The 15,427-nt window shown below is 41.6% G+C and overlaps 1 protein-coding gene across 1 annotated transcript in view; it reads left to right on the plus strand.

The window, feature by feature from the left end:
- LOC122814288 (dynein axonemal intermediate chain 3-like) overlaps positions 1–15,427 on the plus strand; it is a 948,661-nt gene that overhangs the window by 6,749 nt on the left and 926,485 nt on the right. The window contains exon 2 of the mRNA XM_044086878.1: positions 8,716–8,787. Coding sequence (XP_043942813.1) covers positions 8,716–8,787 — 72 coding nt within the window. The remainder of the gene's footprint in view (positions 1–8,715; positions 8,788–15,427) is intronic.

The raw sequence follows: 15,427 nt of genomic DNA on the forward strand, positions 1-15,427 counted from the left end.
TTAAAACAATAGGCAGGAAGCCTTCATCTAGCCCGACCAGAGCTGAATTGTAAATATTAAAGACAGTCACGAAATGCTTGACTTAGCTTTCTTACAGTTGAGTGCACTGTTGTCACATTTATTTCCAGTTCCACATTTCACAGCATATTCTTTCATTTAAGAAAACAAGCCTGTATTTTAACATTCATATTTACAAATGACAGAATTATGTACCAAATTCTATTTGAGTAGGCTGGCAGCCTTCACCCATCTCTACCAGTCTTTACATATATATATGGGTCTACTTCATAACATTGAAATTTCATAACAATGATACCAAATCATCTAAATCCCAAAGCATTGAAAACTCAGAACATTGAAAGTGTGCTTCATTAACACTGAAAACTGCAATGTATATGTAAATAACATCCTATCTACCTATAACAACACTTAAATAACAAACACACTTTCTACTACGTTTCTGCAGGGGGGCAAGCCCCCTGCAACCCCCCACACACCCACAGTAAATTAAATATACCAACTCCAAGATCGCACTACAGTGGAATAAAGTTAATTTCCTAACCTCGCTGTATAACAATCACCATACACACACATATTTAATTAAAATGTAGCATGGTGGTTTCCCCATTAAATGAATGCAGAATTGTGATTTTTTTTAATGAGTATCCTGTTGTAAAATGATTATAAAACTGTAATTTTTTTATGTGTGAGTGACACTATTATGAAAAGTATTGTTTCTGCTCTTTAAACTACAGTGGCTACGAATAAGGGGAAATACCTGACCTGTGGAAAATAGTCCTCAGGTTTAACCTCAGGCTGTTTAAGAGAGGCAAAGAAACAATAAGTCAGAGTAAGGTCAGTAAAAGAATAAGGTTTCAAAAGAGTTTGGAAGTGTTTTTGAGTGGAAACCATAATATTGGCTCTGGAGGAGACCAGTCAGATGGATCATCTAATGAGAGGAGAGTCCTGGGGTCTTTAAGACTACTACTGCTAGACTAATGTAGGTTGTATTTGTTACTGTGCCACCATTAAGCTTTTAAAATGTCAAGTGTTAATAGATGGAAAAGAACTGCAGGGATTTGTAAATTATGGTAGTGCAGTAACCCTCATTAAGGGATAGTTGTTTGTAAACGGAAAACCTTTGCCTCTAAAGCTGAAGAGATTTGTGCCTATTCATAGGTATCTAATAGCCCCAGAGGAAATGCAAACAGCATTCTGGAAAGTTGTACATCCTGCGCCTGTAATACCGTACCTCACTCATAACTTGGTTACTGGAAAAAAGCTTTCCTCACTTTAAGGAGTTGTGTAGACAAGGGATGGGTGAAGGTGCAGTCATTCTTCCTTGTCCTTATCCTTATTCTAGGGTTAAAGAGCCTCAATGATCTCACACCCCTGTATGCTTCTATACCACCATATTTTCTATTGCTATACCACATGGGATGTATGGTTCAGAAATAATGTTGACTGTCCCCACAGAAGTAAAACTGTGGATGATTATACAGTGATAAGACAGCCTGTAGCACTATTAGATGCTGTAGATGGCCAACAAGAAAAAAATGTAGTCTGAACAAAGAACCAAAGACAGACACAACACCAGACAAGAAAGGAAAGGAGAAGGCTAGTGACTAACCCATGTATCCCACCCCAAGCCCAGCTTAAAATCTTGGTAGAGGGAGGAAAGAGAGAGAGATTCCTGCTAAGTCAGATCACTATAGAAAACACGAAGGGGTGCTGCTTTCCAAGTCATAGACCTAGACCATAATCAGCAAAAGGAACAGGTAGGCGGGTCTTATAATTGTTGGGGGGGGGTTACCATTCTTGTGAGAAGACTGGGGATATAGGGACCCTCTCCAAGTCTTAACATGGAAAGAACAGAGCACACAACCTCTTAAGAGGATACCAAAGAAAAGAATCCTGAGCTGTTTGCTTTTAAAGTGAGTAGTGTGAACTTTAAGGGAAGCCAAAGGGAAGATGAGACTCTCGAGTAAAGCCAGGGAGAACATATCAGGTGTTGTAGGAGAATTCACCACATCTCATCATCTCATTCTCTACCATGCCCCTTTATTTTGAGCTTCAAAACAGTGTACGACATTGGGAGACCTGCCAAGTACTCAAGCCCTTTAGAGAGTTAGTACTGAAAATGGCACATAGCCATGTCTTGGAAGGACATCTGAGTATGGACAAAAATAAAGCTTGAGTTTTAGCCAGATTCTGCTGGCTAGTAATCATGTTAGTGGTAGAAAATGTTTGGACAGCATGCACTAAATGTCAAAGTGTGGCTGGATATCCTGGCTTTAAGAGCCACTTGTTACTTATAATGATCATAGACACTCCTTTCAAAAGGATTGCTTTGGACATTGTGGGTCACTTAATTAATCTACTAATGGGTACCAGTATAATTTGGTCATACCAGATTATGTAATCAATATCCCGAAGCAATGCCTCTTTAGAAGGCTACATTTAATTTTGGTGAGGAAACTAGTATTGCTGTTTTATAGAGTGGGTATAACAAAGGAAATACTTATAGATCAGGAAGCTCATTTATGTTGAAAATTGCACAACCTTGTTAAAACTTTAAAGTGAAGCAACTCATAATTTTTGTGCATCATCTACAAACTGCTAAGCAGTTTGAAAGATGTAATAAACCACTAAAGTCCATGTTAATGAAAGTGATAGCAGAGAATAGGTTCGTAGGTTAGTACTAAGCTAACTGCCCTTGTGGGCCATTTTTTAAGCATTAGCCAATTATCCCATGTGAGAATCAAACCCTGCATCTTGTGTCTGTAAGGTAATCACTTTAACCACTATGCCATCCTCCGTCTCTATAGCTAAAACTAAAACTGGGACCAGTTATTGCCATACATCTTGTTTGCCATCTATGAATTTCCTGAGACTTCTACAGGATTAATTTCCTTTGAGCTCCTCTATGGGAGATACCCTAAAAGACCATTAGATATAGTTAGAGAGGCACTGGAAGAGGAGATCAATTCCCTTTCAAATGGTTTTAGAGCACTATACCTCTCCACAAGATAGGCCAAATGTCATGATGCCAGCAGCCCAGGTGCACATAGAGACCGCCCAAACAGTCCAGTAGAGGTGTATAACAAAGAAGACATGAGTTTGTGGTCGGAGATCTTGAAACTGGTTTGGTACCTTTGCCTGAAAATAAATTTCTGGCCAAATAGTAAGGGCCCTTCAAGTTCACAGAAGGACTAAGCAGAATACCAAGTTAGAAAAACTATTAAAAGACATCAGGAGCAAATTTATCATACAAGTGCTCTTAAGCTGAGGAAAGAGGCAGAGACAGCCCTAGTCCGCCTGGCAGCTAAGGCAGGAGATCATACTAAGGGCAAAGAACTATTGTCAGTACCAGAGGTGGTGGTAGGTGAGACCTTTTTCAAATACTAATAAGAGGAAGTGATGGAGTTCCTATTCTATGACAGAGAAATATTCTGTAAACTGCTAGGCAGGATGAGTGTAAGTAAACAGATCATACAGAGACCAGAATGGGAGAAAAAGTTACCTTAATCCACACCCGATACCAAAGTCTATAAGAAAGGCAGTTCAAGAGGAAGTTAAGAAAATGGTACAAATGAGGTTCATTGGGGAGTTTAATAGTGAGTGGAATAGTCCCTTAGTCTTAATGCCAAAGCCAATGATGCCAGTATGTTCCTTACTGATTTTCAGAGGGAGAGTAGGTCAATGCATGTGTAACATATGCCATCATATCTAGCTGGAGTTTTATAAAGAATTTTATGTCATTTAACTATCATATTGATTTGTACAGATGCTTGTGTTAAAAATATATTTGTGAAGTTGCTTGTGTTAAAAATGCATCAGCAGTAGGTCTTGCTGGACAGAAAAGAGATATACATGTATGTCAGACAGTATTATTATAACTGATTAAATGCATATGTTTTAACAGTGAATTCTGGAAGGGAAGAGGTTAATCTCAGTCTAGCTAATTTTGAAAAATAGGTTGAAAATGAAATGGGTTGGTTTAGGCCATAAAGATTTTATCTTACAGGTCTGATTGCAGCCAGAGTCAAAGATGTATGGGACAACCAGGACTAGGAATCTTACTGTATTGTTCTTAGGGGTGAACTAATTGATGTTATGTGATCCTATCTCGCCTACATTCTGAATGGATGAGTTGGGAGCCCTCCCTCCCTCGGCGACTACTGGCATAACTTAAGAAGCTGAGAAAGTGCTTATTGGCTGAACTTACTATATCCCAACTGCACCACCACACCCCCCCCAGATCGTTTGCAGCTTCCCTCTTGGGTCTCGAAACTGGCTGGAGCTAAAATAAGTAGTTTATTAAAACTTTTTTTTCTCAGTTTTTTTGGTTTTGCTCTCAAAAAGCTGTTTTAACAATATAACTAACTTTATTAATGCGATTGGACTGGATTTTATTTATATTTGTGTGATTGAGTTTTCGCCCTTTTTCGGCCCTCCATTCCGGACTGTTACGATTAATTGTATTAATTACAGGGTCTCTCTAAAATTGTTCCTAATTGGATTAGAGTTACCTGTTCTTTTACAGAGAGTCTGCTTTATATTTGTATTTTATGTTGTATATCAGTTCTATAGTGTATTAGTGTACTTTCCTGTCAGAGTGTGTAGATTTGTGTATTCAACCCCCTCCAAGTCTCTCTCAAGGCTTCAAAAAAATGTTCTAAATGTGGCTTTTTATGTTGTCTGTAACTGTGTCTGTATTGTTTATGTATTGTTTTAGGGGCAAAGCACTGCAGGCAATAGCGTATGTTTCTTTTCCTCTCCCCTCCTCCAGGAAAGGAAAAATCCTCCAGGTTCTTAAAACCTTGATTATTCTTAAAGCTTGAAAGCCCGCCTCCTTTCTTCGCTCCTGCCGTTCGCGGCTCCGACCAGTCCGAGTCGGCCGACTGCAAAAGAACCTGGGAGCAGGCCAAAACTTCGGCTCAGGCAGGCGAAGTGAACGGTCTGCCGATGCCTCCAGTATCGGCTTCACTCGGCCGGCGATGGCTGGGGCGGCTCACCTTGTCGCTTCATGCGGCTCGGGCCGCAGCCGAGGCCGGGATTAAGCCAGGCTCGACACTTCAAGTCGACAGCACCGGCCGGCACCGATGGAATCTGGTGGTAATCTCACCGGCCGATTCGAACGCAGACATCTTAGAGATCCTCAAACACAGCGGGCTGGATGTCCAAACCCCTCTCCCCGGAATGATCAGTGCTCCTCAGGCCTTTGGGGGCTGCTGCTCGCCCCTCCCTCGGTGTCTCCCCCCTTGACGAGAGCCTGGATTTAGTTTGTACGAGGCGTAGGGCTACCGGATACGGGAACCCAGTCCTCCCTGCCCCAAACAGTTCTTATCTGCTTCGTCCATGAGGCTCATTTCTTATGCGGCGGGAGGGGCGGAGTAAACGCACAGAGCACAGGCGTTGCTCTCGTAGACAAGCCTAGCTCCGCTTTTGTCAGTTGCGGAGGGCCTTCAAGTCTTCCTTACCCTTCCTTGGGTGATGGGTCCTCATTGTTTGGACCCAAGGTGAACTTACCCCTTACCCGCAAGAGGCAAGAGGAGCGTCGTTATCCGCCGTGGGGGCCCGTTATTCCACACCCTTTTGCAAAGGCCCCAGGGCCAAGGAGGGAAAAATGTGTTCGAAAATCTTACAGGATTTTTCTCCAGCAGGAAGAGGCAGAGGCACCAAGCACCTAGAAGCCTGGGAGTCATCACTCCAGGACAGATGGTGCCGGATAATGCCGGCCGGAGGTTACACATTTCCATTCAGGCACCCCCTTCGTCCAAGAGAATCCCGGACCCACCACCCAGTCAGGAGGGACCAGATCGTATCCCTTTGCAGAGGCCATGAGAGGTGTGGGAATGGGCTCCTCACGAATGGTCTCTAAACCGCGCAGTAGCAGCCCAGGTTTTCAAGAGATGGGGGGGACGCTGCTGCGACTTTGCTGCGACTGACCTTAGACATGATCCCGGATTTGCTAATCCATCAATCGGGGACATTGGCATCCCTTTCAATCTCTGTTGAGACAGCTTGGCTCCTCCACTCCAAACAACCTTTAGAGAGTCACACACTAGACCGGTTGTTGTTTTTTCATCTTCCCCCCACAAACCTACCACTAACTATGCAAAACATTCATTAAAGGTGCGAGCCTGTTAACCACCACCAGTTTTTCATCCTGGATCTTGATTTGGTGCTGCCATTAACATTAACCCCCCCCCCCCACCCGGCTGCCTAAAGTTAAAATATCTGTATCTGTCATGGAAGCATTTTTAGTGGCTATTGCGCCCGGCAGAGAAGAAGGGCCCTGTCTATTAAACCCCTGTCTACCACCGTATTGATTTTCCACAAAGATAGAGTATCACTTAGCTAAGTTTCTGTCTTCAACAATCTCTATTCTTCTTGAATAAGCAACTTGCATCATCTATCAAAGCTCATTCTACCAGAGCTATAGCTACTTCTCTATAGCTTTTCATTCAGCTGGAATATTTTGCTGTATTGCTTGCTGCTTTCCACTAACGCAAACCGCGTTCATTTCCACTACAAAAGTGTGGCATCTCGCCTACATTCTGATCCCTCCCTCCCTTCCCCTGCCTTGCAGCCAGAGTTACCCAGGAAGGCTGAACATTTTTGAAATTGTTTTATAGCTTTCAGATGCTGCAACAGATCTTAGCAAAGTTCTGGGTGTATATTGTACCAGATTCGGATGACCAGATGTGATGTCATTGTATAACCAGCACTGAAATTATTTTTTTAAATATTAATGAGAGATATTCCAGAACTGTTGCAGCAGCACTTTGTTTTCTGGAACCTGACAGGAAAGATCTCTTACAGATATCTCACACAACCTCACACTTCATCTTGCCTCCCTATACTAAGCAACTCAGCACTCATCATCTTGCCTTGCTGTAGTAAGTAACTTAACTAGGAAAGAGTAATTCTTTAGTCAGTCAGGACAGGAAAATATAGTGAGATTAGTTAAGTATTTTTTGAATCTAGTATAACAAAATCCACTGGAGTCACCACACGGAGCTACTGACTGGTACAAAATCTTCTTTATTGAAAACAGGAACACAAGCGCTTTCACGTAGCTATACTACGCTTCTTCAGGTGTCAGGTGACACCTGAAGAAGCGTAGTATAGCTACGTGAAAGCGCTTGTGTTCCTGTTTTCAATAAAGAAGATTTTGTACCAGTCAGTAGCTCCGTGTGGTGACTCCAGTGGATTTTGTTATACTAAGTTCCCTGAGTTTTTTCCAAGGGGAGTCTTCGTTTTCCTGCTACAGTTTTTGGATTTTCTTTATTTTTTGAATCTGTGTGAACCTGTCCAACTGTTATTTTTTTATATCTCCTGTGATTGAAACTCTAGTGTTTATTGTAATTATATATTCAGTATTAGTGGTTATTGTAATTATATATTCAGTATTCTCATATTTTCTGTTTTATTTTTGTTTACCTTTTACGGGATGGTAGAAATAGCTTCACTGCACCTCGTCCCTCAGATAGAACTGGCAACTATGCCGAGCTCTGCACCAATGCTTCATATGAACACCTGTATACCCGCACTGAATTGGCCATACCTGATAGGACCAAAACAAGCTCCTCAAGGAAGAACAAACCTACCTGGCGGACAACTGCTATTAACAGACTTTACAATAAGAGGAAGAAATTGCTGTCTAAAAGTAAGAGGGAGTGAGCCCTCCTTAACTGTAAACACTACCTCCTCAGCTTAAACAAGCAAATAAGACTTCTTGTGAAGTCCTCCAAAACAAACTATGAGTCCAAATTAGCTTCCTCAACAAAGGATAACCACAAGGCATTCTATAGTTACATCTGTAACCTAAAAGGAAAGACCCGGATTTGTACTGAATTGGTAGTTAATAAAAATGTTCATTCTGAAGAAGTCTTTGTACCTTACGGATGAAAGCGCTCAATAAGTTCATTAAAACTGTGGTTTCCAGTGTGTTTCCCTTCCTTTTGTTGTTTTTTCAATCTCTGACCCTGCTTTCTTGGAAATGCAGCTTATCCATAAGTCAAATGGTATGTGGGTTACTCTGTCTAAAGACCTTAACCTGGTATGTGACATTAATAAAACCTGCTGGAGGGATAGATTTGTCTCCTTGAGGTTACCACACTTTTGGAACAGACTCCCACTTCTTGTCAAAAAGAGTACCTCTTTGGCCCTCTTCAAATGCAGTCAGGATGACTGGATAGTGATCATAAATTTACCCCTGGGGTTCCACCTGTGTCCCTCTTGGACAGGGACAGTAGGTGCCGATCGTGGAAATAAGGGTAAGAACTTGACTAGGCATTCAAAGGCCCTAGGGTCATTAGACTAATAACTTCCTTTGATCCTATGGTCAGTGTGGAATCTTATTTGGAGCCTGGAACGAAAGTCCAGCCCCAGGACTGGAGTGTGCATTCCCTGTGTGCTCTTAAGCGAAATTGTACTTGGTGCAGAGAGCTGCATCTGAAAACACTGTGTGTGTCTTTTTTTCTCATAATGAATATTCCCCACCAGTGTCAGTGGTAAGGATTGAGGCTCCTTGATCACTGGCCCACAGGAGTGATGTCACATGTTGGTGAGCAGCAGTGTTGATTGAACTTCTGTAGCCTGTAAGCATTTTTCATTAAAGGTGTGTGTACTCTCAGCAGCCACAAGGTAAACATACAGAGTTTCATTTTTCACAACAGTTTTTTTTTTATTTTTTTTTTAGTTTAGTCTAGTCAGAGAAAGCAGACAAAGATATCAGCAGAGGATTATGGCAAGCTGATAGAGAACAATTTGGCTAAGGTGGGTGTTCAAATCCAAAAGATTGGTGCATGCCAACCTGACTAAGGAAAAAATTATTTCAGCCTTAGTCACAGCTGTAGCACAGACCAGCAGCCAGGAAGACAAGCAGTCTGGTGATGGGGATTTGCAGCCCTCAGAAATAGGACAAGTTCACCTTTTCCTCAGAAGGCTTCAAAACCCATCTGGAGTTAGAGAGACTTGAATTGATAGTATATGGAATTAGAATCGGTAGAGAGATTGCCGGGTTTGAAGGCTGAAGAAAATGAGAAGCAGTGTCAATATCTAGAGGGATATGCTGACTCTTTGACATTAACATGGAGGTAATGGGGAAGGGAATAACCAAATCCCAGAAGCAACAAGGGTCAGTAAATTTCTTCCACAGTATACAGAAGTTGATAATTTTGATAGTTTTATTTATATATTTGAAAGAGTTTGTAAACAGTATGATGTTGACCAAGGGCTCTAGGTAAGGTTCCTGACCCCCTTACTCCATGGCAAAGGTGTAACTGCTGTTTCTAAATTGTCTGATACTGATTCTTTAAATTGTGACAAGATTAAACAATGTTTATTGGAATGTTTTAAGTTAACACCTGAAGCTTGCAGAAAAACAATTTTGTGAGCATAGACTTAGGGCAGATGAAAGTAAATGTGATTATATTGCTAAGCTAAGCACTCATTTTCATAGGTGGGTGAGTGGGTGTCAGGTCACCACTTTTAAAAGGCTGACAGAGCTTTTAGTGAGGGAACAAGCCCTTAGCACTTTGCCTGAGGACATGAGAATCAGGTTGGCAGACCAGGAGTGTAACTGCAGATGAGCTGGGGAGAAAAGGGGATCTCTACTTAGCAAGCAGGACACCACTGCACAGGAAGAGGCTACCCAGTGCTGCAGATGGATATAAGGGAATCCATGGTGGGCAGCCTAAACCACCCCATCAGATTCTACCAGTAAAAGGGGAAGCCACTAGTTCACGTACATGGTCAGAATCAGGGTTTATATGTTTTAAATGTAACCAGAGGGGGTCATGTAGCATACAAATGTCCCCTGAAGCAAAGTGGGGAACAAAATGTAAGGGAGCCAGCAAGTGGGAATAATAGCATGCCAGTTTTAAGTTGTCTGGAGACAGCAGGGGTACCAGATTATCACCAGAGTTTCTAACCTATCTTAGTGGATGGAAAACAGGCCACTGCTAACAGAGAGACAGCCTTTGACATAGCCATTGTGAAGCATGCAGTGGTTAAAGAAGAGCAGTACTTGCTTAGGCAGTCGAGTAAAGTCAGAGGTTTATGAAGGACCCCATTCCAAATATCTTCAGCCTGGGCACACCTTGACTAGGAGGGTAGAAAATAAAGCAAGCAAGTAGGTGTGTTTGAAGATATCCCCGCAAATGTCTTGATTGGAAATGATTTTGATAATGCAGTACCTTGTGTGCATGCAGTTACATGCAGTTGGGCTTGAAGACAGGCATGTGGGTCTGGTATCCTGGGGGATACCCAGACAGACCCCACACCTGAAGCAGGTATTTTGCAAAATTTGACAAACGCTAGCCAGGATTTTTGCCAGGTTAAAAATGTAACAGTTCACAGATATCAACGTTTGATGCATCTCTAATGGTTGTTAATGCTAGGAGCATTAATAATAATTTTTTTATTAGAAATTTTACAACGTTCCCACAAGACTGATGTTGTTGTTTATGAAACATGGTTAAAGAATAATGACGGGAAACCAGTTCCGACAGGGTATACGTTTTTACTGTAACAGGCATTCTAACAAAAAATCAGATGGAGGTGTTATGATAGGGATTAAAGATAGCTATGAGACCTGTGATTATTACATGCTCAATGATAACACCAATACTATAGACTGTGTAACTGTGACAGTAAAGACAACCCTGGACCATTTAACAATTGTTGGAGTGTATAGACCACCAAAGTCAAGTGCAGATGACCTAGAGGAATTCATACATTTCTTACATGAAACACAGGAGGGAAGAATAATATTAGCTGAGGACTTAAATTTACCAGAAACAGATTGAAATAATATTGATTCAATAACGTTAGTAAAGAAATTATTCACAGAGTATATTCAGGAACAACAAATGGGCTCAGATTGTAGACAAATCTACCAGGGGACCGAATATACTAGATATTGTTTGTGTTCCCAAAGAAATTACTATAACTTCAAGTCATGTTTTACCATCATTGATGTGCAGTGATCATGGGGTTATTAAGGTTAATTTGTTGCTAGATAATTCTGCCAAACTGAAATCTAAGCCAATGCACAGAAGGTTAATTACAGGTTATGGGGAAGCAAAACAGTTACTATATAAAACTAACTGGAGTGATGTGTTCAGTGGAAAAACTGCAGATAGAATGTGGAAAGTTTTGAAAGAGAAACTGAGTGCAAAAAGTCAAAAAAATAAACGTTTAACTTCAGGATCTAGGCACGCAGCATGATGGGGGGTATATTTCCATAAGAACAAGACACTTGACAAAAAATATAAGAAATGGAAGAGAGGTCGTACTACAACTTTGAAAATTGAAATAAACAAGCTGGACAAACAGATTAAGCACAGTGTTAGACAAGATCAAGAAAATTTTGAAGAAAATTTATATAAATATATTGTGCATAATATGAAACCTTTCTATAGATGCATAAGATGTGGAAGGAGTAAAGATACACAAATTGATAAACTGTGTGAAGATTCTAAAATTTATTCTCAGACACAACAGATTATAGATGTATTTACAAAGTCTTATACAAAACAGTTTGGCTCCACAAAATGGATGGTAAGTTGTCCTAGTGACATCCAGGTAACCCCAGATACTGGAATCAAATTAGATTATATTGCAAAAGAACTGTGCAAACTGGATCCAAACAAAGCGCAGGGAGGGGACGGAATAAGTAACAATGACCTGAGAACACTTCAGCAAGAGATTACACTACTATTATATCTATTATTCACTAGGTCATATAAATATGGGGAGATTCCTCAAGATTGGAGACATGCACTTATTAAACCTGTCTTTAAGGGAAAAGGGAGTAGGACAAACCCAGAATCATATAGACCCTTAATTCGACTTTCTGTTGTGGAAAAATAATAGAGAAGGTAATACTGGATACGTTATTGTCAGAACTGGATAGGTTGGGACTTGAAACCATATATCAGCATGCATATGTTGAAAATAGATCTATTACCACCTGTAACATGATGTTCTATAACAATATAATAACAGCTATGAATGAAAAATTGTACTGTGATGTGATTTATATAGCTTTAACTTCAGCAATTGACAGGGTCATACACAAAATACTGATCAATATATTAGTACAACTAGGTATTGATGTACTGTTGATAAGGTGGATAGCTGCATGGCTTACAAATAGGACATGGCAAGTATCACACACCAGCTCGGCAGGTGAAATCCTTGGTTACAGTCAAGGTGTCCCACAAGGCTTTGTCCTAGGCCCTTACTTGTTTAGATTGTATCTTTCAGACCTTACTTTTTCATCTGAGGTGTTATACAGTCTATATGCTGATGACCTGAAATTGGGTAAACTGATTACAAGTGTTACAGGTAAGGCATGTCTGCAAAATAATTTGACTAAATTGACCATTTGGGCACAGGAGAATAATATGTTGATAAATACATCAAAAACTAAGCATATGAGATTTGGGAGATATAAACTGAAAGGTGAATATTTAATACAGCACACAGTGATTGAAACTGTAGACTCATTTAAGGACCTGGGTACATGGGTAGATTCAGCTATGAGTTTTTCTAATCATATCATCCAATTGGCTAATGATAGTTATAAAACTATAGGTTGTATAAAAAGATTTATAAAGTCTAGGAAATCAAAAATAATGACGTCATTGTTTGCTAGTTACATTAGACCCAAACTTGAGTATGGAACAACAATATGGAAACCCTGTAGGAAAACAAGTATGAATAAAATGGAAAGAGTAGAGCGGAAATATACCAAGGGCATCCATGGATCTGAAAATCTGAGTTATTATGAAAGACTAAAATATCTGAACTTGTACAGTGTCTCTTACAGATATTTAAGAGGAGCTCTTATTCAGGTATATAGGGCATTTTGGGACAACTACCTCTGAGAATGTTTGGGGTTATCAAAATGTACTAGAGAATCATCAGATAACCTATTTAGAAGATTCTATAGGAATGAGAAGTGTACTAATTGATTCTCTGACAGAGTAGCTGATGATTGGAACAGACTGCCAAATTACATTAAAGCAAGTACTAGTTTAGATATTTTTAAGAACAGCCTGGGCATTTATTATGGGAACAAGTGTTTTTGTATATTGGCAAGCTAGAAGGGCATTAATGCCCGTGCTTGAAATGTTTGTATATATGTATGTAAAGCTCCTTTGATGCCTTTGCCTGTGACTGAGGAGCCATTTCAGAGGATATGTATTGATATTGTGGGGCCTCTGAGTACCTCAGGTTCCGCAGGGAAGAACTATATCTTAGTGGTAGTAGATTATGCTACTAGATACCCTGAGGCAGTAGCTCTGTCCTCCATCAAGGCAGAGAAGGTGGCAAATGCTTTGTTAGCTATTTTCAGCAGGGGAGGTTTCCCAAGAGAAATACTGACTCACAGAGGTGCCAATTTCATGTCAGACCTGCTGGCTTGTCTGTGGGAGTGCTGTGGGGTGAAGCACAAGAAGACTACCCCCACCACCCCATGACTAATGGTCTTATAGAGAGATTTAACTCTGTACTGAAGACCATGCCAGGGGCATTTGCAGACCAGTCTAAGAGAGGGGGGCAAATATTTGTCCCGTCTCCTGTTTGCATACAGAGAGGTAACCCAGAAATCCATGTGTTCTTCACCCTTTGAGTTGCTGTATGGGCATAGAGTAAGGGAGCCCTTGGATTTGATTCATGATGAGTGGGAGGGTAAGTGTGAATTCCACAAGGGGTCTGTTGTGGTATATGCCCTAAACCTCAGGGCAAGGCTTGGAAGCTCATGGGCTTGGCCCAGGAGAACCTGGCAAGAGCCCTACAGCAGAAAAAGGTCTGGTATGACAGGAATGCTCAAGCCCAAGAGTATGCTGTAGGACAGCAGGTTGTGTTGCTTATTCCTGTCAGAAACAATAAGCTGCAGGCAGCTTGGGAATGACCTGTCAAAGTGGTAAGGAAGGTCAATGATGTTAACTATATGGTAAAACTGCTAGGCAGGAGGCAGGGGCACAAGCTGTAACATGTTAATGTGATGAAGCCTTAGCATGACAGGGAGGCCCTTGTGCTGATTATTTGCAGTGGGTGGCAGGAAGAGCCTGTTGACTGATCTCCTCAATGAGGCTCAGACTGACATCTCAGTGGAAGGGGTAGCAATGTCCCAGCAGCTATCCCTTACCCAGGTTTAAGAAATCTGGGCTGTGTTGCAGGAGTTTATGGACATGTTCACCGAGAAACCTGGGTGCACCCACATGGTGTATCAGCATGTGGATAAAGGACCCCAAAGACCTATCAAGCGTGTCCCTTACAGGGTGCCTGAGAAAGTTAGCCAGACTCTGGGGGAGGAGATACAGAACATGTTTGAAGTGGGAGTAATCCAGGAGTCCAGCAGTCCCTGGGTCTCCCCAGTGGTGCTGGTACCGAAGAAGGATGGTAGCACCAGGTTCTGTGTGGACAAGAGAAAACTGAATAGTCATACAGTGTCAGATGCTTACCCCATGCCAAGGACAGATGAAGCCTTAGAGCAGCTGGGTGGGGCTAAGTATCTGACCACTATTAATCTGACCAACAGCTACTGCAGAAGCCCTTGACTTCCACTACTAGAGAGAGAGATCAGACTTTGTGACTCCTTTTAGGTTATACGAGTTCAGGAAAGATGTCCTTTGGGATGAAAAATGCCTTAGCAACTTTCCAGAGGTTGGTAGATCATATCCTCGCAGAAGATTATGCTCTTGCTTACCAGCACAATATTGCCATCTACAGCCTTTCCTGGTAAGGGCACTTTCAGCATGTCAGACAGAAATCCTGGGCACACTACAAAGGGCAGGATTGCCCAGTAAGCTCAGTGTCAGGTGGGTATGGCAGAAGTCTCGTACCTGGGACATAGGGTGGGGAAGTGGTAAGATCAGGTCAGAACCTGCCAGAGTGGAAGGTATTCAGGTATGGCCTGCCCCTGTTATGAAAAAACAAGTGAGGGTATTCTTGGTGACAGCGGGGTACTATAGAAAGTTTGTTCCCAATTATAGTACAGTAGCTGCTCCCATCACAGAGCTGACTAGGAAAAGCAGGCCAGATAAGGTTGTGTGGACTCCAGCCTGTGAATATGCATTCCAAAAGCTTAAATGGGCTTTGGGAGGACCCCCTGTGCTAGCCTGTCCAGATTACAGCAATGAATTTGGTGTGCAGGTGGATGCTTCAAACCATGGGTTGGGGGCTGTAACTCAGTCAGGTTTCCTCAGAGGGAGAAGAGCACCCTGCTGTATATCTCAGCAGTAGACTCCAACCTTGGGAGGATTGTTATGCAGCTGTAGAAAAAGAATGTCTAGCCATAGTATGTGCAGTACAAAAACTTCAGCCTTTCTTTATGGAAGGAAATTCACTATGGTTACACACTACAATCCCTTAACATGGTTACATCAAGCCAGCCAGCAAAATG

This window comes from Protopterus annectens, chromosome 10.part0 (genome assembly GCF_019279795.1).
Source record: "Protopterus annectens isolate FY-2018-M chromosome 10.part0, PAN1.0, whole genome shotgun sequence".
Classification (NCBI taxonomy): Eukaryota; Metazoa; Chordata; order Ceratodontiformes; family Protopteridae; genus Protopterus; species Protopterus annectens.